Raw genomic sequence first — 26,437 nt, 5'->3', positions numbered from 1 at the left:
AAACACATGCATGCACACAGAGCAGTCCCTACCTCTGTGATTAGTGTGCTATTATAGCTCGGCAGACCACAGTTTAATTTAGGTGCATTGGGTGTGGTCCAAGGACAGAGCCTCGTGTATCTCTCCACTGCATCAGCAGATGTCAGGGAGGCCACAGCCTTATGTTCCAGCTCATTACATTAATTCTTATACATTTGTCTAAGTGTGACGAGTTTCAGCTACCCAGCAGTAGCACAGTGGTTTATGTTTGCAAAAAGGCGCAAACTGGTAATATATAATGGCAAAATGTTGAATTTAGGAGTTTTTTTGCCCCCACATTGTGCAACATGCATGGCAGTGGGTTATAAACAACAAATCATAATGTCAAAGATTGAAACCAGAAGCAGCTGTGTGTGTGTGTGGTTGTGTTAAAACTGTGATGATCAGTGAATGAGGCAGGCTCCTGGCTTACAGTGTAACCAGTTTGTCTGACTGGCACCAAGATGTGTATTTTAATGGGCCGTTTGTGAGTGTATCCACATCTATTTTGATTTAAAGCTGCATTAGCCCCTCTAGTGCAACTGCTCCCTGGTCGCTAAGTTTCATTACTTATGCTGCAACTTTTATGATTTCTAAAATGACTTCCTGCGGCTTCTGTCTAGATTTTTGCTTCTGTTCCCAGAAAAAAACCTCCATGTGGGCTTTTTTATTTGTGTGTGTGCATATTGATATGAGCTGGATTTGTCCGAATGTAATGTCTGTCCACTTGAGATTGTTTGTGTGAATTGACACTCCAAGCTTAAAGACAGCTACATCTCACCAGACCAAAAATAGATGTGAGCCCCATGCGGTTTTCCTGTATAACTTTCAGCTAACAGCAGCCACTTCCCTCTCACTTGCCTTGCAGAGAAGCAGTTGATGACATTTCAAGTTAGAATTTCTGATGATTGCCAATTTATTTGAGCACCCAGCAGTTTGGATGAGTTGTAGAAGGAAGGAAAGACACTCACAGTCTGCTACCACACATTTGAGCCACAGTTCTGGTTGTTTACTATATCATCAAGTCCCTACTCTGATTAGCCTCCATTTCTCCCTCTCTCCTCCAGGGTATCTTTTCAGTGACCAACCCCCATGCAGACATCTTCCTGGTGGCCCGGGTAGAGAAGGTGTTACAGAACGGCATCACACACTGTGCCGAGCCGTACATCAAGACCTCCGACATCAACAAGGTGCGCTGCTTCATTCAAACACACACAAGTGACGAAAGCAGCAACGGCGAGCTTTCCGGTCCAAAACATTCTGTCTTTGGCTTTTCTCTCCCATATTGATTTTTTGTTTTCGGTTTGTCTCCGCAGACTGCTCAGAAGGTGCTCAAAGCTGCCAAGCAGACATGCCAGCGCTTGGGCCAGTACAGGATGCCTTTCGCCTGGGCTGCCAAGTAAGACAGGAACATGAGTCAAAATATTACCTAGTAATAAATCTGTTTGGATTCATCTTTGGAACAGCCTAATATGCATGCATAAAGATAATGGGTTGGATTTTAAAAGCTAAAAGTCAATATATAATGTATATGTATAAATGCCACACGTCTTCTATATGTGAAGCTGTGCTCTGCCAACAAGCTGCTTTCACTATGCGGGCTGTATAGACACAATGTTAGAAATTGTGGTAGAGACTTGCTCAACTGTTATTGGAGCATAGTGCAAAAAGAGACAGGACCCACAAAGGGTTCATTGAAAATGAATAGGACAGCATTATACCAGCATTAGAGTTTTAATCAAATTTCAGCATTTCCAGCCTGATATATTCATTTAATGTGAGTAGGTCGCCGTTTGCGTGAGGCAGCCACTGTAGCCATGTGTGATGTGTTTCCAGGCAGGTGTTCAAAGACGCTCAGGGCAGCCTCGACATGGATGGGAAGTTTTCTCCTCTCTACCGCCAGGACAGCAGCAAAATCTCCACTGACGACATCATCAAGCTGCTGGCCGACATCAGGAAGTGAGTCATCACCACTTTTCTGCTATTTTAGTGAGAGTGCTTAGTTACCATAACTCAAAACACTGCCCTTGCACATTTATGCCTTTTTTGAGCCTGTATTTTGAATTGTTTAGAACACAACTTTGCCGCTAACTCAGGATTAACATTATGGTGGTCATCAATTGCCATCAATAAATAACGTGTTTAAATAAATTCAGAAAGGTCCTCTATTCAGACCTGATTGCACTCTGTTCTTATTCTGAATCTTGTTTTCCTCGTCAGACCTGAGAAGAGCAAACTTCAGACCATCCCCGGACAGCTGAATGTCACCATTGAATGTGTCCCACCTGACTTCTCAAGTATGTTGTCACTTCTAGTCACACTCCCATTATCCTAACATTTGTCTCACTAACAGGGAAGTCAAGTGCCGTCCCTGAAAACACACTAAACACACAATGTAAATACGAAGGAGCAGTCACGCATTCTTTACTGAGAAGAAATACCCTATTTAGATTAAATGACCATACAGTACATACAGTAAAGAGCTTTGTTAACCTGGTGTAGTTAAATCGGAAACCACAAATTTTGCTGTGCATTCATTGATTCATTGTTATCTACAAGAAGGATCACTGCCTTCCTGTGATCTCTTGCATATCTACAGCCGCTGACCTTATCTAGACTGTGGAATGTCAAAAGCAAAAGTGGATTAAACTTGAATTCCTTGTTTACCATCAAACAATAGTAACAAGTAAAACGACCAAGCCCGTGGTTCCCTTACACACAAAATACTGCTGTTCCTAGAATGCAATACAGACTGGCAGTGAATGAAAGTCCGGTTTTGAAGGAGGATAAAGGGAAGGAAAGGAGGAAGGATTTTCGGTGATGGAGTGTACTCACATAGAGGAAAGAGCATGATTTAGGAGCTATAATAAAGGATAAACCATAGCATCCCGCATCAATAGCAGCACTTGAAGAAGTACCCAGAAGCCCTGCCAAGAACTACTTAAGATAATTGTAAATAAGATGAAGAACTGATGTTTTCTGTGCAGCCCAAAAGCCATGTACCTATGATTTACAACCTCTCAGCTGTTTTTGTGATGAATATCAGTATGTGAGTTTGCAGTGTACTCAGCTCAGAAATACATCGTATGTCCTCGAGTTGGGGACGGCATCAGTAGCAGGAACACAGCAGTGGGGCTCTGGTTCCCCTAACGCGTGCACTCCGTCCCTCCCAGATACGGTGACTTCCTCTTACATTCCCGTCAAGCCGTTCGAGGACGGCTGCGAGCGGGTGTCGGTGGAGGTCGAGGAGTTTCTCCCCGAGGAGGCCAAGTACAACTACCCCTTCACCACATACAAGAACCAGCTCTACATCTACCCCCTGCAGCTCAAATATGACAACCAGAAGACCTTCACCAAGGTGCGTGACTCCGAACGAAGCTGGATCAAAAGTGGTGATGGTGGGAATTAATGATGGATGTCTTGCTGCCTACACAGATTGGACTCAGTGGGTCACTCTCACTGATTATTTGCTCTGCCGCGTGCATTGTCTGATGTAATATTTTCCTCCACGGCAGGCTAGAAACATTGCGGTCTGCATCCAGTTCCGAGATTCAGATGACGAAAGTGCAGCCCCTTTAAAGGTGAGTTGTACGAACTGTATATATTGTGATATTTAAGCTACCGGACATGTTAGTGCTACATACGTTTGACTTTGTGATGCAGGAGTGTATTCACCGGTCAGTTGCATGAGGGTGTATCTAATCTTTGATTTAGCGCTGGTGATTGGATACAGGATTTCTAGGGCCACAGGAGCTAATCTGAGAATTTTGAGAATAAAGTTGAAATATTTTTGAGAAAGTTTGTTAAAATGCTGAAATGAAATGGAACCATTTACACAAGGAGTCAATAACTGGAGCGGAAAAACAGCACATGCAATAAAACATGTATGACTTTATTATCATAACATCTGGACTTTTTTCTCCTGGATTTTAAACAATTTAAAAATAAAAGTTTTTACCACTTTTTTCTTGCAACATTACGTCTTTAGATTCTAACCAGTGGCCCTAATTCTCTGTCATAGTTATAGAGATCTGTTACATCAGAAACGCTAACAAAGCATCTGAAATACTTCATATTTTTTCTGCTACAAACACTTGAAGTGACAAACTTCCATAAATCAATTGTATCACACATAATGCAGTAATATACTGTAGGATACTGTTTGAGCATTGGAGTTTATTCTGAAAGGAACAACATTATCCAGAGAGTTGAGTTTATGGTATGTTTCAGTTTGTGATGTTATTGTCAAAGAGAATGCCCTGGACAATGTACATGCACAAATAGCAGAACATACAGGCAACAGGCAGGGAAAGAGTGAAATAATACAGCCAGATAAAGTTTAGTCTGAAGAAAGCAGATAAAGCAGAAGATGTAAGAAAACAAGAGGATGAATGATCAGGGGCGGAAACAAACGTGCGCTTACTCTCAACAGTTTAGCAGGAGCCTGGTGCAAATGTCTCAGAAACAATAACGCTGTCGTGAAAACTTGTGGAATGTCCTAAGTGAGATTTGATCGATAGCAGAGGGCTCACACATGATAAACTCTTCTTTTTATTGCTTTTTTTACAAAGTGGAAGTCAGAGTGCAGCTGAGGGGCCAGAAAAGGAGAAAGGAAAAGCTCACAGAAGCTGGTTATTATAGCTGGCAAGAGAAGATAATGAATGGTCACTCTTTTTTTTTTTCCTCTCTTCTCTCTGTTTCTCTCTGGCCACACATGTCAAATATTTGTGGGTGGAAACAGTCATCAAAGCACCGCAGATTTGTTTTCTTCTTTTCACTTTTCCAGAGGGAGGGAGAAAAACAGAAATTCTTTGACTTGAAACCGCCAAAACATTTCAACTTCATGACTCTTGATTATGAGAGTTCCGGCAGACAGATCAGCATGCAGTCATGCGTATTATATCTCAGATACAGTAGACTGCAAACAAGCCAGCAGCACACCTCTCGGGAGATTGTAATCAGAGGCAGCGGAAGGTCTGGGAGGCTCTGGGTTCACAGAAGACACAAATCTGAATGAGAGGAAATTCTTTTGAAGCATTAAGGAACAGGAACGTGAAAGCCGAAGAAGATGGGATTTCCCATTGGCTGGGAATTGAAAATACATCAATTTAGGCTGCCTCCAAACTGTTATTTTAGTCGTAAATAATCACTTGTTGACCAATCAAACCTGCACTCATTAGCTCAGGTTTAATTTATTTGTGGGCTTACCTTAAAGTTGCAGAAGCTAACTTGCATACAAAATAATAAATGAAGAAAACAGGTACCTCTGGCTCCTCCTAGTGCTCTTTTTACAAGATTCCCCTGCATCTGAACAAAAACAACCAGTGGAATAGAGAATACCGACGCTTTGGGAATGAGACTTAACAATCAACTATCTTCAAGCCCCCAACCCAAAAAGTTAGTACTTGATGACCTGGGACTATCTTACTCTGGTTGGTTGTTTTCGTTCAGGCCCGGTGGATTCACAAATGCCAATTGGAGCACTAGGAGGAGCCAGAGGAGCCTGTTTTTTTCACAGATTATCTGTCTCACGTACTACTGTCAGGATATAGGGAAAGCCTCCGCAAATAAAAAAGTAATTTTTTAAAAGTTACCTGCTGCAGCTTTAAATTGTACTGTTAATGCCTGAAAGAGCATTAAAGCTCTACTGTAGAAAATGTTTGGCTTTTAGTTGTGTGTGGTACAGTACATGTATGAACAGGACAGCCTCTCTGAAAGATAAGATCCTCCACCCTCATCCTGAGTCAGGTAATCTGGACTCCCATCAGCCTCTTAAACTTGCTGCTGTTGCTGTAAAGGCCCCTAAATGGGTTTTTCCATGGTTCACAAACCACGCACCACCGTGCACCGCCTGCAGTACCTTGTGATCTGCAACAACAGATCTTTGCTGAACACCCCCACCCCCCTTTCCTCCTCCTCCTCCTCCTCCTCCTCCTCCTCTTGCCCCTCCAGCTTCTTCCCAGACTGAGCTGAGAGCTGAACCCTGTCCTCTTTCTCTCTGGGCCTCTCCCATCCTGCACCCTCCTCTAGTCCTCCAGCACAGCGTGTTTTTTTTCTGACCCTGGCTCCTGTTAGTCTCAGTAGTCTGTCCTTCCTCTGGCCAGCACTGCTCGTTATTGCTCATTAGAGATGACTACAATTGTTAGCATCCTAATTAAAGTATCAAACCAGCCATCAGAACAGGTCTGATTTGTTTTTTGAGCTTTTGTTGCCCCTCATTAGAAATGACCTGACCTGGTCAAGCTTGCCACACAGGTTTATTTTTTCCCACAAACCTTCTTGCAGTGGCTGCAGCTCTGCAACGTTTCTCTTAGAGGTTAAGGGGTACGTTCATAAAATATCCCACATTTGCATCTGCTAATGGCTCTAGTTGCTATTTGGAAAGAGAAATGGATATTTATGTAATCACATGTGGCGCTGTAATTGTTGTGTTAGTTTTTCTGTCATCAACATCCAGCAGTGGGAGGGAGGGTACAGTCGCTTTAATTACAATAAGATAAATAGTGCTTTGTAAGGCTTGAAAATGTATATAATTTTTCATGATGAGGCCCCTCTCATGTAGTCAGTCAATTTCAGGTTCCTCTTTCTAGTTTCTCGAATTTTTGTTTATTCTGCCTCCGCTTTAGAGGAGCATACGATGAAGGGCTTGCACACTCGCCCCCGTCTTTTCTCCAAATATTGTCGGTAATAACACATTTCTTTCTCACCGCTGTGCCCCCAGCATCAAAGAGGCCAGAGCTGGATGACTGATTATTGTGCTCGCTTGCCTTTCAGTGCATCTACGGCAAGCCGGGAGACTCGCTCTTTACCGGCAGCACCTACGCTGCCGTCCTGCACCACAATCAGAGCCCGGAGTTCTATGACGAGGTGAGCCGATTTCCTCGTCGTCCTGACCGCACTCACCCACAGTGTCAGCTCAAATGTCCTATCACTTCACACACACTGTTCAGCAGTTTTACAAGCATGTGTTGTATCTGTTGAATAAAACTTTTCATCACAGGATTTGAAGTGCGACTGGATCGATAGATGAAGATAGATAGACTTATTTTTCTCAAACACCCTGGAACCTTCCGTTTCTTTTTTCTGTGTTCAGTACTCAAATTCCTCAGCCAGCGCTGAGATAATCCCATAAATCTGTCTCAGGGTAGAGCTGTGATCTCACACTAGCCTGGTCAAACAGTCACACACACCCCGCTACACACACACGAAGCCAGGAGCTCAGAGAAAGAGGTACGGTCAGTATACTATAGATAAAGAGGTAGAGCTGAGGGAGTCCATATGGCCCTGATATCAAACGGATTAGGATCTTAAGAGTCCCCACACACACCAGCATGCACACGCACAAGCACACTCACTGGGCTTTTCCTCCACATGCTTCAGCTTCCAGTTACATTATGGAGAATTACTGCTCAAACAGGACAACAATGAGCTTAATCTTTTTAACACACATTTTTACCTTGATCTTTTATCTTTTTATCCCTTAAAGTGTCTTTGAGTACTCTTAAAAGCACTTTTTAAAATGGATTATTACTAGTAGTAGTAGTAGTAGTAAAGTACCAAGGATTCAGACATTTCAGAAGATCTTAGTCAGGAAACAGAGAGACTTAAAGGCTGTCACAATCTTATGGATGAATTTCCCCAGAGAGAACACTGAACACACTGACTGAAGGATTCATAACCATGTCATACATTGGAGAGTCATAATGTCCGTTCAACACATTTTGAGGAATGTGTTGGTTACTAGATTGGCATCAGTGGAAAATCAGTGAAGCACTATGTGTCACTTCCTGTGAGAAAAATCAGCACACAGGGAAAATAAATGTCCTTGGTGTTGCTGCCCCCTGGTGGAGAAGATGCAGTTTTTCACAAAAGTGTTGGTTCCCAGCCTTTTTCTTTAAGCGACCCCTTTTCTATCACTGAGTTAATTGACAACCTCTGACTGTGACATATTTTATGGATTTTTCATATTATATTCAAAGCATAAACAGTAGAGAACAACTGATAAACTGTACAATGAACCCAAACAATGAACACAATAACTGCAGGAAGTTTGTGTAAAACAAGAGATTTTAATGAATTTTAAGCAGATTATTTCCTGAATATTGATCAGAGATTAGTTCTCCTGATATATTTATACAATTCTCTGTCTGTGTTATATTTTTTAATATTTTTAACAATCATACATACTTAATAATGTTCTTTTTTGACAGATTCAGTGTTTTCTTCTTCTAGCTCTTGGTTGTTTAAACTGTGTACTTATAAGATCTTGTGTTCAGTTCTTGAACGTTTTAATCTAAACTTTAAAAGTAACAATTTCACTTACTTTCTTCACAAAAAAGAAGGAAATGGTGAAATATAGGCATCCTTTTGTTAGTTTTCTTAGACATCCTAAAATCAGAAAGGCCTCATGATCTGCCTGAAGCTTTGGCGACCCCTAGTGGAGGGGTCCCGATTCCCAGGTTGGGAACCACTGCATTTAAGGATTCACAAATACTGTCATCAACCACTACAGTTTACTTTGCAAGCAAACGTTATTGATCCGTATTAATTCAAGATCAAAATACAGGAGAATTAAAAGTGGCACGTTTGTGTTCTATTCTAATTCTATATCAGTTGATTTTTAAAACAAACAAACAAAAAACACATTAGACCATTTATTTTAGAGCTGTATTCCAAAGTAGAGTGAAGTCAGAAGGGTAGTAAAGGCTTCTGATGCTTTCCAGCTTTCTCTGTATGTGAAAGGGCGTTTGGGGAAGTGTTTATGAGATAAAACCTTCTAGTATGACCAATAAAGCCTCAGATGAACCTTTTAGTACTGGGGACAGCTTTTTATATTGTTTCAGCTAGTACTGCATTCATCTATCACTGCTATCAGTATGTTACTATTTTGGTGTCAGTGTAAGACTGAAATGATGTTGGTATACTGAGTTTAAAACGGTGACCTGCTCTGCTGTGTACAGGTTAAGATTGAGCTTCCGGTCCACATGCACGAGAAACACCACATCCTCTTCACTTTTTACCATATCAGCTGTGAGTCCAGCAGCAAGGCCAGCAGCAAGAAGAGAGAGGGAGTGGTGTCACTGGGTGAGTCTGCTGGGAAATTGACAGTACTTATACGTGTCCCTGAATGTCGGTATGTTTCTAGACTTTTTTTTATCCATGGGATTTTATGGAATATGATTGCCTGTGTTAGAAGTTCTGTATCCTGACAAATGAGGCCCATAAGCCCAAAACTGCTACTTTCATTTTTTCCAGTGGGTTATTCCTGGATGCCTTTGCTAAAAGACGGGAGGATGCAGTCAGTAGAGGTCCAGCTGCCTGTAGCGGCCACCCTGCCTCCAGGATACCTGAGCCAGGACACCAGGAAGGTACAGTCCTGTTCCCCTAAACCAAAAGTGCAGTCCCCACTGTTTTTTTGTATCGCAAAGCAAAATGCTTAAGCTAATAATACATAGGATTTGACATTAATATACTGTAGATTTCTGGTTCAGACCTTTGGTATGTATGCATATTTAAAGAGCTAACTTGTAACATAAATGTCAGAAAACATACATGCATCATATTTGTTTGTACTTTAACAGTCCCAACCAGATATCAAGTGGGTGGAAAATGCCAAGACACTGTTCAAAGTGAAGACCCATGTGGCATCAACAATATATGCTCAGGTACAACACTTTCTTCTTCAATCATTCTTTAAATGCCCACATACATGTTATGCATTAAGCGAGCTGGTATAAAAAGAGCGTGTGCGCATGATGATAGTAATACTGTTCTGTTTCCTCTACAGGACCTGCATCTACACAAATTCTTCCAGCACTGCCAGCTGATGAGGTCAACATCAGAGGCCAACCCAGCAGAACTTATAAAATACCTGAAGGTGAGAGACTCATTCATTTTAGAGCAGAGATCACTTTACATATATAAATAATTTACAGTCTCAGGCTCCATAAGTGCAGCTTAATGATTAGATTCAATTATTAACCAATGTTTTCGAGAACTTCCTGTACAGTTCATCTTGCAGTACCTCTCATATACAGTAATCTTCATCACTGCAGAAAAATCTCAGCAATTCAGTCTATTCAACTCTCATCGCTTGCGGTGTCCCTCAAGGTTCAATTTCAGTCCCGCCGCTGTTTTTCAGTCACATGAATCTTGATTTCAGTTTTTACAACTAGATGTAAAGATCAGGAGAAATAGTTTGCTCCTTGCTTTGATGAATAGGTAAAGAGAATGGTGCAGTGTTGCTGCTTTTTTCTTGGAGAACATTGTTAAGACTTTTCTTACACTTTAGGTGATTTCATCTTTCATTCTTTAAGTCTAGCCTTACTGCCTAAGGTGACCAGAGTTTTCAGAATCAGAGTAAGAATCAGGTTTATTGCCAAGTCGGTTTTCACATACAAGAAATTTGCCTTGGTATATTGTTGCATAACAAATACTGCAGTCTAGTTTTCCCTTCATAATAACCTTCTTGAAGACCCCAACTAGCAAAATCAATATTTTCTTTAAAGATTTTGACATAGTTGATCACTGAAATCAAAGTTGAGCTTATTTCACTTGACTTTTCTGCATTTCCATCTATCTCTTCCTTCCTATAGTGCCTTCATGCCATGGAGACTCATGTAATCGTCAACTTCCTACCAACGGTGCTGATGCAGCTGTTTGAGGTTCTCACAGCAGCAACCAAAGAAGCCCATGAGATTGCTGTCAACTCCCTGCGGTCAGTTGTTCACTCGTGTAAAATGTGGCTGCAGTTTGTACCATTTAATACTGAAAAAAATGCTGCTCCTCGTGTAACACTGCCCTGCTCTGTGCTTTCAGTGTGATCATACATATAGTCTCCAGATGTCACGAGGAGGGTCTGGAACACTACCTGCGCTCTTTTGTCAAGGTGACCGACCAACACAAACACTGCTACAGTGCTCATGAAATCAAGTTGTCCGTTTCAGTTTAAAGTGCATGTTCTGTGTATGGACTGTGTTTTTTTCTCTTTTCTTAGTATGTGTTTGTGACCAACAACCCTGCGTCAGGAAACTCAGCGACCACTCATGAGTTGCTGGCCACCGCTGTGACAGCCACCCTCAAGCAAACTGCTGATTTCAACACCAGCAATAAACTGCTCAAGGTGTGTGGCCTGCCTCTCGTCACTTTGCCCACACATTTCCTGGAACAGTCCAGTTGTAGTACCAATATTGAACAACAGGTGGAATACTTGCATATAAAATGGCTCATCATAGCCTCAAAACAGAAATGGTCATAATTCTGTTGCAGTGACTTGCAGAGAAGGTTTACATGTATGTGCTTGTTCTGTCTTTATTTTTTATTTTTTTCTCTGCAATGGTTTTTTTCCTACTACGTAATCACCAGTGTTGTTCTTTCCATGGAAGCGCAAGGTTGAGCATTGGGAAATAACCACAGAAGTCTAACTCCAGTCTTCTTGTATCCCTGTTTATAGTACTCCTGGTTCTTCCTTGAAACCATGGCCAAATCCATGGCCCAGTACCTGCAAGAGGGCAATCGCATGAAGGTTGGTTGGATGTTTTTTCCACATCTGTGTGTGTAACAGTGTGAGGTTTTGCTTGTGAGACTGCCCAGAAGTCAAATGTCTATATCTGGCATGGATCTCACAAGCAAACTTACGTTGATGATGATGTTGATGAAACCACGTCATAACATTTAAACAAACCTCACACACACTCAAAGACAGAGCAGGAGACACGTGGTAAAACATTGAACCGTGTGTATATTCCACATTCTGATGCCACGGGTCTGCATTTCGTCCGGGTTTTAGCCAGACGTTCAGCAGTAAGCAAAGTGATGGCTGTAGCTGTATGCTGACAAACTGAAACCGCAAAATGTATACCTCCACTCTTATCTATATACTGGTGATCGGTCTTCATAATGTTTTCAGCTGTTTGACATTTTAACTTTACGGCTTCAATTTGAGCCATATATCATGACACATTTATCCTGACGATCTCTTTAGATGCCGCGGGCCCAGCGCTTCCCCGACAGTTTCCACCAGGCCCTGCAGTCGCTGGTGTTGTCCATCATGCCGCACATTACCATCCGCCACATGGAAATTCCGGAGGAAGCTCGCTGCATCAACCTGAGCCTGGCCAATTTTATCAAGGTCTGAATGCCATATGCAAAAATATAAAACCAACCTCATTTAACTTTGATGGGGACAAACGTCCTCAAGCTATCTGATGAAATGAAGGAGAGTGAGAATGTACCTGAAAATCCTAGATAGTTTGTGAATCAAGTCATATGGTTAGTTTAGTTAGTTAGTGGCTCTTCCTGCCATTATTGCGCAATTGTTTCTCCTTTTAACAGCTTTTGTCTCAGCAGCATGTGCACTAACTACACTTTTTCTCCTCAGAGGTGCCTGACCGTCATGAACAGAGGCTTCGTCTTTGGCCTCGTCAACCACTACATGTGTCATTTCGGTCTCAAAGATCCCAAGGTAGCACACGACAACTACAAACTCAATAAGAAAGCGAGGCATTGTACTCTAGGTGTAATTTGTGAAGGGAGACAGTGTATGGGAATGACTGGAATGTGTGAAGGTCCAAGGCCATTGAAAAGAGGAACAGAAATAGCACACATTGGTAAACACATTAACATTACCTGTTATGTTACCTTGAAGGCAAAGTTTTGTATTTCATGTGTACATAACAGACAGATGTGTGCCGTTTCTCCTACCCTACCTTACCTCTCTGTCTGTCTATTGTATCAGTGGCAAATTTGATTAACAAATTAAATCAACACGAGGCGACCAATAGGCTTTGTTTGACAAACCCTGTCAGCAGTGTCAAGGATTATAGTTGAACAATGAGGAGAATTGTATTCATGCACCAAGGCGGTTGATATTTGCATATGCGTGCACACTCATATTATGTATGTTTGCCACAGGTGCTGACAGAAATGAAATTTGATTTCCTGATGACAGTGTCCAACCACGAACACTTCATCCCTCTCAACCTGCCCATGGCTTTTGGGCGCACCAAGCTGCAGAGGGTACAAGGTGAGAGTCATTTATCAAATTTTAGCTTCCATTTGAATGCATTATGCTTCCTACCACACATGTAACCATTGACTAGCCCTCACATGAACCCCTGATCCCTCACTTGCCTTGTTGTGACCTGCATCCACCACACTGATCCTCCTCTATTAACCTGCCTGATTGTTTGGCATACACAGGTCTATAATTAGGCAGGTGGCGAGTTTCACTTTACTTTACCTGCTTGACAAGTTCAACACTCGTTGACACATAATTTATACAACCACAAGTGAAAGGCAAACAACTGTGTGCTGTGGAAATGCTGCATGTATTGTTGACAGTTTTACCCCCAGTTTCTTTATTTTTACGTCCCCCCCTCCCCCTCTCTGTTTTTTGTGTTTTGCTTGTGGTCAGATTTTATTCCGTATGCGACGGAGCTTTTTGGCCCTGTAGGTAGGTGATGATCACCGCACCATACCGTACATCAACGCCGCCATGTTTGCTGCAATCAATCTGCACCTCCTTGTTCTGACCTGCACTAACCTGCCATCCTGTCCCCCCTTTTTCTACAAAGGACACCCATTCACTCAGCACAATGCTAATGCTAGGCTAACGCCTTCATGTGCCCGAGCCTGTGTGTTGTAGAGGAGAGGAGCTTGGCTGTTGTGGGAATCAACTGACCCCTCTTTTTCTTAATGCTTCGTTGACTTGATTACACTACACAGAAACATCTTTCATGACACTGCGGTTCTCTCTATCTGTGTTTGTAGACTTGTTCCGATACCAGTATCGGAAATGCCTCCGATACTGCCTAAAATGCAGGATTGGGTATTGGCAAGTATGCATGTCTTTACACTGATCCGATACCACGTCATTTTTTAACCCCTGAAACAGGAGCCTGCTACCTCCCAGCAGTGTCCCTTTCACAATATTTTTTTCCCAGGCTGGCAACATCATGACCCTCTATACTCTGCCTCTGATTGGCTTAACCTGATATTCTTACCCTAACCCTAACCAATCTAACCAACCCGAACCAATGAAGGCAACGAGTACTAGCCAATCAGAGTCAGAGTAGGGTGGGTCATGTGTGCTGTGCTGCCACTGGGCATTGCAACTGCTGTTTTAGAGCGGCAAAGAGGAGTTGATTTCCAGTAGTGTAATGCTAGCCAAATGTCAGCAATTTATCTGACTGTCAAATCTAAATTTTCTGTATGTATTTGTTCATGTTTTACAAAGGGTTCTCAGACAGAACATATATATATATATATATATATATATATATATATATTTTGTTATGCACTTGTATAGTATTGGTACTCAGTATCGGCCGATATGCAAAGTTCAGGTATCGGGAATGATAAAAATGGTATCGGAACACCTATAGCTGTTTGTGTCTGTTCCCTCTCTGCCTCTCTTTCTCTCTCGGTCTGTGTGTCTGTCTCTGTCGTTAGAGAAGATAATTGCAGATGGTTCCTCAGTTGCATTGTCGCAACTGCATTGTCTGTTTTGATATTAACATTATTGTGAAACTGTACATCATTGTCTCTGTTGAAACAGATGACTTCTCATTCTCAGCGGCACGTCTCTGTGACTCCTGCTGATTCGATCCTCTACTCTGAATGTACAACAATGAAAAGTGTCCAACATTTCCTTTTTTTCTCCCTTTTTTGTGTGACATGGAAACCATGCCTGAATCAAAGTGTGACGTGGTTCTGTTGAGGTTCTGTTGCATACTGGTTTGCAATGTCGCACTTTGAATGATTGAATGTCACACATTTGTTACTTTTGTTTGAGTAAAATATACTAAACTACATATCTAAGTCCGGCGATTATTGGTTGTTGAAGGAATCTGATGTATTCCTAATTAAATTCAGAGATCTTCTGTGTAAGAAGTACATTCAGTTAGATATCTGTCTGCATGTACTAACTAGCTACGGCTTTAACAAAAAAACACATTTCACAAGACTGATTATCAGATTTTAGTATGAGGAAATTTATTTCTCAGAGTACTTCAGTTTTAGTCTAAGAGAGTGTCCCAATAAACCGTACTGATAATGTGCATCATCTCAGCCCATACTAACATACTGACACTTCCCGTCTGGCCCAACCACAGAGCAGAGTCTGGAGTTCAGCCTGACGGAGGAATACTGCCGTAACCACTTCCTGGTGGGTCTGCTGCTGAGAGAAGTGGCAGAGGCCTTGCAGCAGGGGCCCGAGGTCAGACAGCTGGCCGTGAGCGTTCTCAAGAACCTCCTCATTAAACACGCCATGGATGACCGCTACACAGCGTATAAGGTGAGGGCGGGTGGGGCACTTGACGATGGAAGGAAGAGGAGAGTGGGCAGATGAAGAGTCATTATTCAAAGTAATTCTATTTGTAGAATGATAAGGTGATCCTTTATTTATCCCCTGGTATATCCACCATTTACAGAAGTTCAAGATATCACAAGAAATTATTACAAGGTCTAAGTCCCCATCATATCAGGTCACATTTTGAATTTGTGCTGGAAGGAATATGCGCCTTTCTGACAAATCCAAAATTCATGCTGTGAACACACAAGTGCAAAACCTGCCAAACATTTATAACAAAGCCTTTTTGTGCCCCTGTCATGCTTATGTGCAGCATGATAAAATTATTTAGACTGTCAGTGAAGCTTGACAAGTGCAAACATTGTCTCGTGTTCCCACCCAGGCAGAATCAGAAACCTCGTGGTTTGCATGCAAGAAGTTAATGTTTGATGTGACACAGGTTTGACACCACTAACCCTCTGCACATATGATAAATGATTAACGCTGTGTTCATTGTCTGTTATGCAAAGAAGCCAGTGTTTAGAGTGCAGGCACTGTTGATAGCAGCAGCAGACAGATGGCTTTTGATTGTGAAGGGCAGACAACAGATGTTTGATAAACATACATACACTCTTTACATGTGTAGTCTTTATCAGTTACTCATCAGTTTTCATACATCAGTGGATTTATTATTAAAGAGCTCACCCAGTCATATTTGAATGTTTCAGAACCAGCAGGCCAGGATCTGTTTGCTCTACCTGCCTCTTTTTGAGCTGCTCTACCAGAACTTGAAGCAGCTGTCTGCCCAGCCGCACACCTCCAGCCCCGGACTCGGCCTCAACGTGAGTCCCAATCGGAGCCCTGGATGTCCACAGTGGGGTTATTTAGTGCATTGTTTCTGCATTCTAATGCAGACTTGCAAGACTGTCATCTACTCCCTTTTATGGGTTTTGCAATATACCGATATTGACAATAAGTATTGATTTTGTGTTAATAATACACAGGATAATAGATAGAAACGAATGAAAGAGCAGGGGAAGTTAATAGATAATTAGAATAGTTCTAATTAGATTTAGAATATGTTTAAACATCTTAAGATATGAGTGGAAAGTATTCTTCTTGCAACTGCATTTTTAACATTTTTTGTTTGAACGTAGCTTACCCATATCATGTTATCTGCTTGAGTATACCTTAATAACAAATATTACTGGGACCACTACAGAAAATTGCAGATGCATATTTACCACGAATTGAAGCTATAGACACCAAAACTGACTGACAAGACTGACCAAAACCTACATGGTCCAGCCATATACAAGGTTTCAGCCTAGTCTTGTTTATTTATTTTCAAATCTCCTATAGATAATGCGATAATATCGTTAGCGTGAACTCTTTTGGCGACGATAATCGTGTTGTGAGAATGTGATATTATGAGAGCCCTACTAAAATTTCTTTGTTTATTAGATAAAGAAAACTAAATATTCAAGCAAAGTGGCTCTTTGTCAGGTACAGAGGATCCCTGAATTATCTGTGCATGACGAACACACAATTTTGGATCTATTTTTCTTAACGTAATGAAGAAAACATTTTAACAGGAGTGTGTGTCGCTGAGCATTGCTCCAGTTTACTAAAACCTAAAGTAAGTTTTCACTTCTTCCACCTTGCGGTCTTCCAGGGCTCCAGAGATGACCTGATATCAACCGGTTCCACAGACAGCAGGAGAATCAGCACCGCAATCGAAAGAGACCATGGTGAGTTAAAGAACCGCAGACGCTGCACAGTACATATGGCATCCGGCCTCTTCCTGTTTACAGATCCCCCATTATCTTGTCCTCAGAGGCTGTCAGAACCACAGCTACACAACAATATTCATGCCACGCACAACTTGATCCATTAGCAGCACTCTGTGTGAAAGCAGCTGTGGGCCAGACATGTGCCACTCAGTGTCTGTTGTTTATTTTTGTCATGCGATCTGGCACCACGTACATCACAGCAATTACCCCGATGGCTGGCTCTCCTGCGAGGATGGAGACATATGACTTTCTGTTTCATTCAAATGTATTGTTAAATGATGTCACAATCAATTTGTTGATTGTTCTCGAACTGTGAGGACAATGATGTCACAGCAGCAACAGAAGACACTGGTTCAAAAAGGAACAAACTGAAGGTTTTCTTTTATATGTTTACAAATTTCAGATGGTCTGTGTTCAGTAAGAGCTTCTTAATGACGCCTGTGGTGGCTTTAAATTAAACTGTTGAATTGTTGAACTGAGGCAGAAGATATGAAGTCACACCACCTCCGGGCCTGTAATAGACCAAAGCAGATTTGGGGATTGTTGGAAAAGTGGAAAATCTAATGACTGTTTCAGTCTAGTTGGAAGTGTGTTTAAAAGGTTGCTTTGTATGAGGTTTCACCGTTAAATATTAAAAGAGATGTCCAGCAGTTCAGTCTTGCACTTTTGCTCAGTTGGGGGCTCATAAAAGACAGCATATAAATGGTTCAACATCAAAACAGCAGAAGAGACCCTGACCTCTTGGTTCTGGTATGAGCCCTTCACACACTTCCCAAAATCCAATCCAGTAGCTTCTTTTCCCTGGTGACATAACTAGGGTTATGTTCTCAGACTTCACAAAGTTTCTTCAGAGCCACTGAAGACTTTGTACAGCTTGGTTCACAGGCTCTACAGTTTTCCTTTGAGTAGTAAACTGATCTTGCTGTGCAAAATCAGATGGTTTATTAAGATCTGTCAGATATCCTATTATGAATAGGAATTGCCAGCCAACATATACATTACTCAGAGGTGGCTCAGTGTGTTTGGTATCTATATACAGCCAATATCAGCACAACAATAAATGTTTTGTTGTGCTTGAGAGAGTCAGTGTCTCCCCTGAAGTTTGCAAAAGTTACTGGCAGCAAAGTTGTATGAGTCAGTGAGTAAACTTCTGCTTCTGTCTGGAAATGAACAAGATTGCACTGTGTCGGCTTCAGGTCTGCCAGCTCAGAATGGCCACGTTGTGAGGCGAGAGGACTCCAGAGGCTCCCTGTTTATGGACCCAGGAACACCAGACAGCATCGAGGTGAGAACAGTTAACAACGGGCCGATCCGCCGTTAAATACTTCATCAATCTAGCCCCAGCACAGCTGGCGTTGAAAAGGTTTGGAAAATAAGATTAGATTTATTTTGTCAATCATCTTTGTATGAGTACAGTTAATTTAACAACCAGCTGGCTAAGGCTTATGCCATGTACACACACACACACACACACACACACACACACACACACACTGATTTGGATCCAAATCTGAAGTAACCACTGTACACTCTCTCATAACAAACTGAATATATTACCAAATACCGTTACAAAATCACCATCTCCATGTTGTTTTTGAACAGCATTATTGTCCTCTCAGTTGCTGTCTCTGAACACAGGGCCAACATAACAAACCCTTCACCGTTTCCTGCTGTGTAAATGTGGCACATTAAATGAAACGGAATTGGAATCACAGTATTAATCTTAATCTAACACATGCCAAACACTACCATTGATTTAATATGTTCTTTTGATCTGGGCCCCCTTTCTCCGACTGACACCACATGTTGAGGAGACACGTCTTAATAGGTTTATACTGGAAATTACATAGGCTTCATGTGAACAGAGGCTTATTCGTGTTTCCTGGTCTGATTCAAGAGCTGAGTGTGCAGCGGTCGCCCGGTCATGCACACAGATGTTGAATATAGATGGACCGGAGCGGACTATTTATCAACTGTATAAATACATACTTACACTACTTTCCAGTATTCCGTCTTTGGTTTATGGTAGCTGGCAATTTGAAGCACAACAGCCCAGTGGTTAAAGCTTTTATTGATGCAACTTCAGGTCACACTAGGTTCCCTAAACTTGAGCCATTACATAAACTAACGTGCAGATGTCTGCGCTCCAGATAGCTTCATGATGAAAATGATTCAACACAAACTATTAGCAAGTTTAAGAGATGCTTTTTTTGTTTGCTTTATAAAAAATGAGAAGGACAACAAAAATGTCCTTCAGGTGTTGACTTTTTTTTAAAGGAATAGGCCGGTCATATTCTAGATTTTTCTGACTGTAAATGAGGCAAACACACCGTGTGCAGACCAAAACCAACAGCATATCAATCCCATTATCAAGAACTGTCTGTGTAGCCAAAGCTTAATATATGTTGTTCCTCTGTGCCATAGAGCTCATCAGTGATGGGAATAATGGCGTTACTAACGGCGTTACTTTTTTCAGTAACGAGTAATCTAATTGATTACTCTTCCCATCTTAATAACGCCGTTACCGTTACTGCCAAAAAATGCGGCGCGTTACTATAATTGAAGCTGTGTTTTTCATCAGACCAACTAGATCTCTGAGCCAAGAGGCAAAGACTGTTTTTTTACTGTTCTTCCTTGGTTAGTGGACAGTGCACGAGACAAGCGCATAAATGCTGACGATTGGCTGAGGTTGAGTAAAATTTCATGGTAAGCCAATCAGAGGTAGAGTTGGGCGGGTGTTCGAAAGCATACATAGTCGGACACACAACGAACAACACAAGCGAGTCAGTCAACGAGAGACAGGTATGGCGAGCCCAAATAATCCAAAAGTAGCCTTCTCTCAATGGAAGTATAGCCATTACCTTTCCCTCCAAGAAATTAAAGGAGGAATGTAATCGAGAAATGCACATTGTGCTATTATTATTATTATGTTAGATTGAAAGCACCTCACATTGTTACACTGTTCTACTTTTTCGAGGAAGAAAATACTTGAAGTACAGTATATCTACCAATTGTCTGAAGTTTTTTTTTTTATTTGCACTACAAAGAGTGTATATATTTGTTATTTATTTTAGGTATAGTGCTTAACAAGCATAATTTAATTTTGCCCAGTTGTGGCCTGTTGAGGGGCAATAAATATCAAAAGTTCCAAAACATCTATTGTGTTATTTGTATCGATCCACTATAAAAACATAATATCGACATACATGGCATTTGATTGGAGGCTAGTCTCACTTTGTCCCACAGCATCATTAAAATAGTTTAGATTTGTGTACATTGTTTCTGTTAATAATGTATTGTATTAAGTGTCCATTTCATTATAATATTCAGATTTATCATAAATAATTGAACATGCACATGTATTTTAAGTTCCGTTAAAGAGGGGTGGAGGTGGGGTCACATTTGAGCATTTAAAAATTTACTTGAAAGTAACGCAATAGTTACTTTCTGAAGTAACTACATACCTTTATAATTTGTAACTGAGTAACTAATTTAGTTACTAGTAGCTGTAACTAATTACTTTTTTAAAGTAACTTGCCCAACACTGGAGCTCATCGTGTAAGAGACACACTCTTGCACTGTGTGACATGTTCCTTCAGTACCTTAATTCCAATCTACCCAATCTATTTGTGGCTGCAAATAGTCCCACACAAGTGAACTATTAACATTTGCTGAAAACCTTTAGCTGGTTTAGAAAGTGACTTAGACAATATATTTGTGACCTGTTTTTAAAGATTGAGGAACCTGTGGCTGCGTTCCATGGACAGGGTAGGGAAGTGGGAGAGTATTGAGAGATGGACCAACATGTTGTTGCTTTTGGTCTTTTTGTGGGATGTGTTACACAATACAGAAAACATCAGTCTTATTGTTTGCAATATAATATTTGATACTAAATACACCAAATAGCTTAGTATCTAATCATAAGACCTGAAGAAGGGATGCAACATATTGTCTATGTGTATAGAATAATATAGAACTTATCCCTTAAATTAACTTTTTCTGAATAAATGTAAGTGTGCTGTGCAGGGATGGCTCAATATAGGACATTATCAGCTATCACAATAAAACATTAACTGTGGTGAATTTTCATAATCGAGATAATTTTGAATAGCGATAATCGTTAATGTCCTCACTTGACTCGACTTGACAAAGCTTTCTGATTGGCTGGCGGACAGTGATTATTTGAATAACCACAATGGCCAGCTTGTTGCTTTCCAGTCATGCCAAAATCCAAAGCTTGTTAGCATGGCTGAAGAAGGCTTGGCTTGCCCACTGTATCCTCCCGATGATTAACCCGATGAGTGGGAATATGTTAAATTCCAAACTAAAATAGGACACTGGGAGAAAAAATGTGTTTCATGTAAGATACAGTTATTCCAGTGTGTTTTAGTGCCAAGACCAAATATATGTTCGTGATAATAGGGAAGAAAAAAATATTTTGGCCAGGATAATCATCACATGAAATTGTTATATCTTCCCATGCCTTGTGATGTGTCTCAATCATTCTGTGCAACCTCTTGCTATTTTTAAAAGGGGAGCGTGCCTATGAGCCTACAGCCCTATGTTCCCACATTTCTAAGGTTTTTTTCAAAATTAGGCCCTATGTTCCCACATTTCATTTTTCATAAATTTGTATCAGATTTGATCCCCCTTTCTCCCAATATGGGAGCCAGTTATCCCTAACCCCTAACCCTAAGTTCTTAGAAATGTGGGAACATAGGGCTGTGGGAACATAGGGCTGACCCCTTTAAAAGCAAACGTTTCTGACTTAAAATAGTTACTAAATACAAAAAACTCATTAATTAATTTATAGATTCAATGGGCCTTAGACCTTAACTTTCTCTTACTTTTTTCAGATTCAGCAAAACACTCCTAATTTCAGATTTCTGTGTAAATCACCTGCATAGAAATTCATTTCACATGTGTGTAATGTAGCACGTGTTCACAAGAATTATGCATAACTATTACCCCCGATAATACCATATAAGGCTACACGGCCAGGCCAGTGTGAGGAAGTTCATTTATGAAAAAGGACAATAAAAAGAAGAACTTTGCAAGCTCGGAGATCGTTTTTAAAAGTGGAAGTGAAAGACCTGCTAAATTTATTTTGGCAAGGACAATCATGACATGAAATGTTCATATCTTCCCATGCCTAGTGATGTCTCTCCATCTTTTTGTGCAACCTTTTGCTATTTCTAAAAGCAAACATTTCTGACTACAAATTGTTACCAAATACGAAAGACTGTTTCTGCCATAATAAGTGATGTTGGAGTGAACAGAGGATGTTTCCAGCGACCTGCATACACCTTATGCTATATGATACATTTTAGAACTAGGCTATATTATAATGTTAACTGTACATTCAAAGAGGATTATGTCAACATGATTATGAAGTGTAATTCACATAGAAAAGTCAAAATTTCTTTATAATAATGCGGTATACAATTCTTCAGTGAAAAACGTGTCTTTGGATAACAGCAGAGTCCTTGTGTTCAAGAGAAAATTCTAAATAAAATAAAATTGGTGAAGGCCGCAAGTTCTCCTAAATCAGTCGTACAAGTCAGAAATGTGTTCATTGTTTGGCTGTATTCTTTTTTTTCCGCCCCACAAATTGTAATATCTCACCACTGCCTGTGTGTGTGTGTGTGTGTGTGTGTGTGTGTGTGTGTGTGTGTGTGTGTGTGTGTGTGTGTGTGTGTGTGTGTGTGTGTGTGTTTGCAGCTGCAGAGGCGTGGCTCCACCATGAGCACCAGCGCCATGCCTCCCATCGGCAAACTGGGCCACTATGAGATCAAGGGTCTCCTGCTTTCCTTCCTGCACATCGTCAAGACCTTGTCAGAGGGTCAGTGATCATCTATACCTGCACGCCGCACAGTCAGGCCTTCACTGACCATACACAGGATATGACATAACTGTCCCCTCTGCTATTTCGGGATGGTGTCGACGCAGGAACTTGGCTTGGCTGTTCACACGAACAATGAAGTTAAAGAATGTCACCCGAGCCATCTCCCACAGAGGATGTTTGGTTGTTTTAGTTGCATGACTCCTGTAAAATCAACAGGAGCTATTTATTCAAAGTTGACTACACCTTAATTAATGTTGGTTTAAAAAATACATGCATCAAAGAGTCTGACTTTATGTTTGTCCACAGACACCCTCAATGCCTACTGGAACAAAATCAACCCTCAAGACATCATGAACTTCCTCAGTTTGCTAGAGTGAGTAGCGCACACAAGAAACAATTCCTTCCCACATAATGGCCTGTTATAATGCAGCGATCATGACACAGTGCAAATGTGTGTGAAAGCATGTGTCTGTTCTGTCTGGTCTAAAATCATCACTATACCGAATCTGAAAGGTGACTTAAACCGAGCTATCCAGAGCTAAATGGTCTCAAAAACAAAACGAATTACCTTTTCACCTTTTTTCAGTTAACTGTAAGTGATGCAACTTTTGTCTGGTGAAGAAATTTGCACAAAAATGCATTTATCAACCAAGCACATGTGTTTATAGAAAGCAGATATTACTCACATCCTGCTACCTCATTGCTCACATACCCAGACTAAAGAAAAACAAAGCTTGAAAAATATACCTGGACTGAAAACTAAAACTAAATTGAGCAAAACATCCATAACCCTAACCCTTCCTTCTAATTTTATTTATTTAATTATTTTTGCTCCTGCAGGATCTGTCTGATCCAGTTCCGATACATTGGAAAAAGGAACATTGGCAGGTAAGGCCGGAACACCTGTTATACCCGCCTTGTCTGTCAAAAAACTGAAAGTTGAAACTAGTTCAGAGGATGTTCCAAGTAATCCTAGTAGTTTGTTTAATCATAACATCACCCATTGTTGCTGAAAGAAAAAATATCCCATGTTATTCTGTGTTAATTGGTAATAAAATAGATAAGGTATCTGTAGCTTAGTTGGAGAGTTTCCTTTCTTTCCATTTTCCTCTCTTCTCTGTCTGTATTTCAACAAATACATGCTCTCTTTCTGTGGATGTATCATTCATATAGGAGTCAGGAGGTGTGCATGTCGAAGCTGTTCTCCTCAGACAGGAAATCTCAGACAATGCCAGCTATGCGCTGCAACCGAGCCAGCCTCATGCAGACTAAGATACACCAGTTCAGCACCATGGAAGCCTCCCTCACACTCAATATAGGTAACACACACCAGTTCATATGCAAAACTCTTTGGTTTATTTTCCTATATCATTTCTAAGGAAGGAAGTGATATGTAATTCTGATTTCCTAGAAAGGTTCATGAATAGTAGTTCTGAAAAACTTTTCTTAATGTAAAATTACAGATGAGTTTACAATTTAAACAATACGGAGGATAAAGTTTCCAAAAATAGATTCATATTTACATACTTTTAAAGGGGAAATTCAAAAAATTTCCAACCAGCTTTATATCATCACAATGTTGGTAGTGTATGCAAATGAACAATAACTTCCCTCCATGTTGCCTGCACCCAAAGCACCCCCACTCTTTTCATGTCATCTGACAGACTGAAACCGGTTCTTCCAACTAGAGACTGTACTTCCAGAGTTTTTGTCAAATTGAGAGAGGCTAATTATGTGTAAGCATATATGAACCGCATTGTGATGATACGAAGCTGGTGGAAATCCAAAACGTCTCCCTTTAAATGGAACTCCAGTCTACATTACTTAACTAAACCTAACCTTACTAAATCATTTTCTGGTTCCCTATACATGTTATGTATACTGTTTCTTTTTCTTGAGAGAAATCATTATGAAATCGCTGGCACTGTTAAACAAAATCTTACAAAATTTTACCGACAGACCGAAGAGAAAATTCTATCTCTACCAACCATAATACAGTAGAAAGTACAGTAGAAGTACAGTTATTAAATGAATGCAGAACTTTTTATCAACTCATATGTTCTTCTAATAAACATACAGTCAATAGATGATAGATGACAGAGCAGCAGTTTCCAGCTCTTATTAAACAAGTCTAATACTTTGGCCTGGATAAAACAAAATGTCAGTGTTGAAACTTGCACCAGACAGTTGGGTTTGGAGGAGACAGCAACACGAGTTCTTGAATTCATCTAAAAAAAATGTTGACACATGCAGTGAGCTCTTAAGCCTAGAACAAATAAGGCTACACCAAAGTACAGTACCGTATTTGTACCTGAATGGAAAGAAGCCAGAAATACAGTTGATAAACAGACAAATGAGCCTGAGCCTGTCTGTGACCACTTTATGTCAAACTGAAAGGCCTCTGTGAGCTTAATGTAATGGATATCGGAGCATTGCCTCGCATCACTGCATAACATCCACACAGAACCTTGGTGAGAAATATCTGCTCTATTGCAGAGATGGTTGGGCAGGAATAACTGCCCTTCTGCACAGGAACGCCATACATGCCCATCATTTTCACAGTTGGAATCCCCCCAAAAGAGAATCGCCTTCCCTCCGTACAAGTTCAAGCTCATACTTCTCTATGTTTAATCACACTTGGGTGGAGGCAGCATTCATTGTACTAAGCGTAGTGGTGTACCACAAAATTAACTGAAGGCATGTGTGTATGTGCATGCACACCTTCCAGTAAAAACAGATGACGAAGGCCGACAGAAAGTGGACTGATGAGATGCAGGTTTGAGGTGAACTCCAAGACATTGAATCATTCAAACAACACTTGCAACGCACATTATATTGATGATCAGAGTTTGTCTGTGGCGAGAAAAGAAGTTTGCAGAACTTCGCTAGCAGCCAACCTCCATATTGCTTGCTGTTGTCCTGAGGTCTCCGTCTCTCTTTGGGTTACTAACACTGGCGATCCTGGATAACCGGTATCAAGAAGCTGGTTTGCCACCTGTTATCGCTAGGGGTTTCCAGTGATAGTACCCCCAGGAAACATTTGTTCTAGAAACTATTTAAAGCAGTATTCAACACAGTGACGTAAGAATCTAATCACATAACGAGACCATAATAAGAAGCTTTAAAAATCTAGAAACCATTTCCAGATATTAAATGTAAGGCTAAGGCTCAAAATATATGTGGCTAGTCTTGGCTACAGTGTCTTAAAATATGAGAGTGAGTACTTTGTGTGTTTGTTTTTTTTTTGGAACTCATATTTTATTTTCACCAAAGTATTCCATTCCATACATACAATTTTACATTTTTACCTTACACTTCAGACATTTACAGCTGCTTTGATATCCACTTCACTATATACCTACACATGTAAAATGAGACAAAATACACACGTAAATAAGTAAAACACAAAAAGAAGAGGAAAGAAAAAAATATATAATAATAATAATTAAAAAAAATAAAAATAAAATAATAATAAATAAGACAAAAGTACAC

The 26,437-nt window shown here is 40.7% G+C and overlaps 1 protein-coding gene across 4 annotated transcripts in view; it reads left to right on the top strand.

The window, feature by feature from the left end:
• dock11 (dedicator of cytokinesis 11) overlaps window positions 1-26,437 on the top strand; it is a 67,507-nt gene that overhangs the window by 20,986 nt on the left and 20,084 nt on the right. For 2 of the 4 annotated variants that reach the window (XM_051428663.1, XM_051428666.1), the window contains exons 13-39: window positions 1,086-1,208; window positions 1,335-1,417; window positions 1,855-1,977; window positions 2,239-2,315; window positions 3,192-3,376; window positions 3,534-3,599; window positions 6,793-6,885; window positions 8,979-9,102; window positions 9,274-9,386; window positions 9,600-9,683; window positions 9,806-9,895; window positions 10,614-10,735; window positions 10,837-10,906; window positions 11,015-11,140; window positions 11,471-11,542; window positions 12,002-12,148; window positions 12,398-12,481; window positions 12,931-13,042; window positions 13,415-13,471; window positions 15,132-15,313; window positions 16,036-16,149; window positions 16,983-17,058; window positions 18,297-18,385; window positions 22,822-22,942; window positions 23,252-23,318; window positions 23,786-23,833; window positions 24,119-24,264. In XM_051428663.1, the coding sequence (XP_051284623.1) occupies window positions 1,086-1,208; window positions 1,335-1,417; window positions 1,855-1,977; window positions 2,239-2,315; window positions 3,192-3,376; window positions 3,534-3,599; window positions 6,793-6,885; window positions 8,979-9,102; window positions 9,274-9,386; window positions 9,600-9,683; window positions 9,806-9,895; window positions 10,614-10,735; window positions 10,837-10,906; window positions 11,015-11,140; window positions 11,471-11,542; window positions 12,002-12,148; window positions 12,398-12,481; window positions 12,931-13,042; window positions 13,415-13,471; window positions 15,132-15,313; window positions 16,036-16,149; window positions 16,983-17,058; window positions 18,297-18,385; window positions 22,822-22,942; window positions 23,252-23,318; window positions 23,786-23,833; window positions 24,119-24,264 (2,794 nt within the window). The remainder of the gene's footprint in view (window positions 1-1,085; window positions 1,209-1,334; window positions 1,418-1,854; window positions 1,978-2,238; window positions 2,316-3,191; window positions 3,377-3,533; window positions 3,600-6,792; window positions 6,886-8,978; window positions 9,103-9,273; window positions 9,387-9,599; window positions 9,684-9,805; window positions 9,896-10,613; window positions 10,736-10,836; window positions 10,907-11,014; window positions 11,141-11,470; window positions 11,543-12,001; window positions 12,149-12,397; window positions 12,482-12,930; window positions 13,043-13,414; window positions 13,472-15,131; window positions 15,314-16,035; window positions 16,150-16,982; window positions 17,059-18,296; window positions 18,386-22,821; window positions 22,943-23,251; window positions 23,319-23,785; window positions 23,834-24,118; window positions 24,265-26,437) is intronic. The other 2 variants (XM_051428664.1, XM_051428665.1) reach the window with 2 other exon arrangements.

This window comes from Dicentrarchus labrax, unplaced genomic scaffold, assembly GCF_905237075.1.
Source record: "Dicentrarchus labrax unplaced genomic scaffold, dlabrax2021, whole genome shotgun sequence".
In the NCBI taxonomy this organism is placed as follows: Eukaryota; Metazoa; Chordata; class Actinopteri; family Moronidae; genus Dicentrarchus; species Dicentrarchus labrax.
This window is presented reverse-complemented; position numbering and strand designations above follow the sequence as displayed.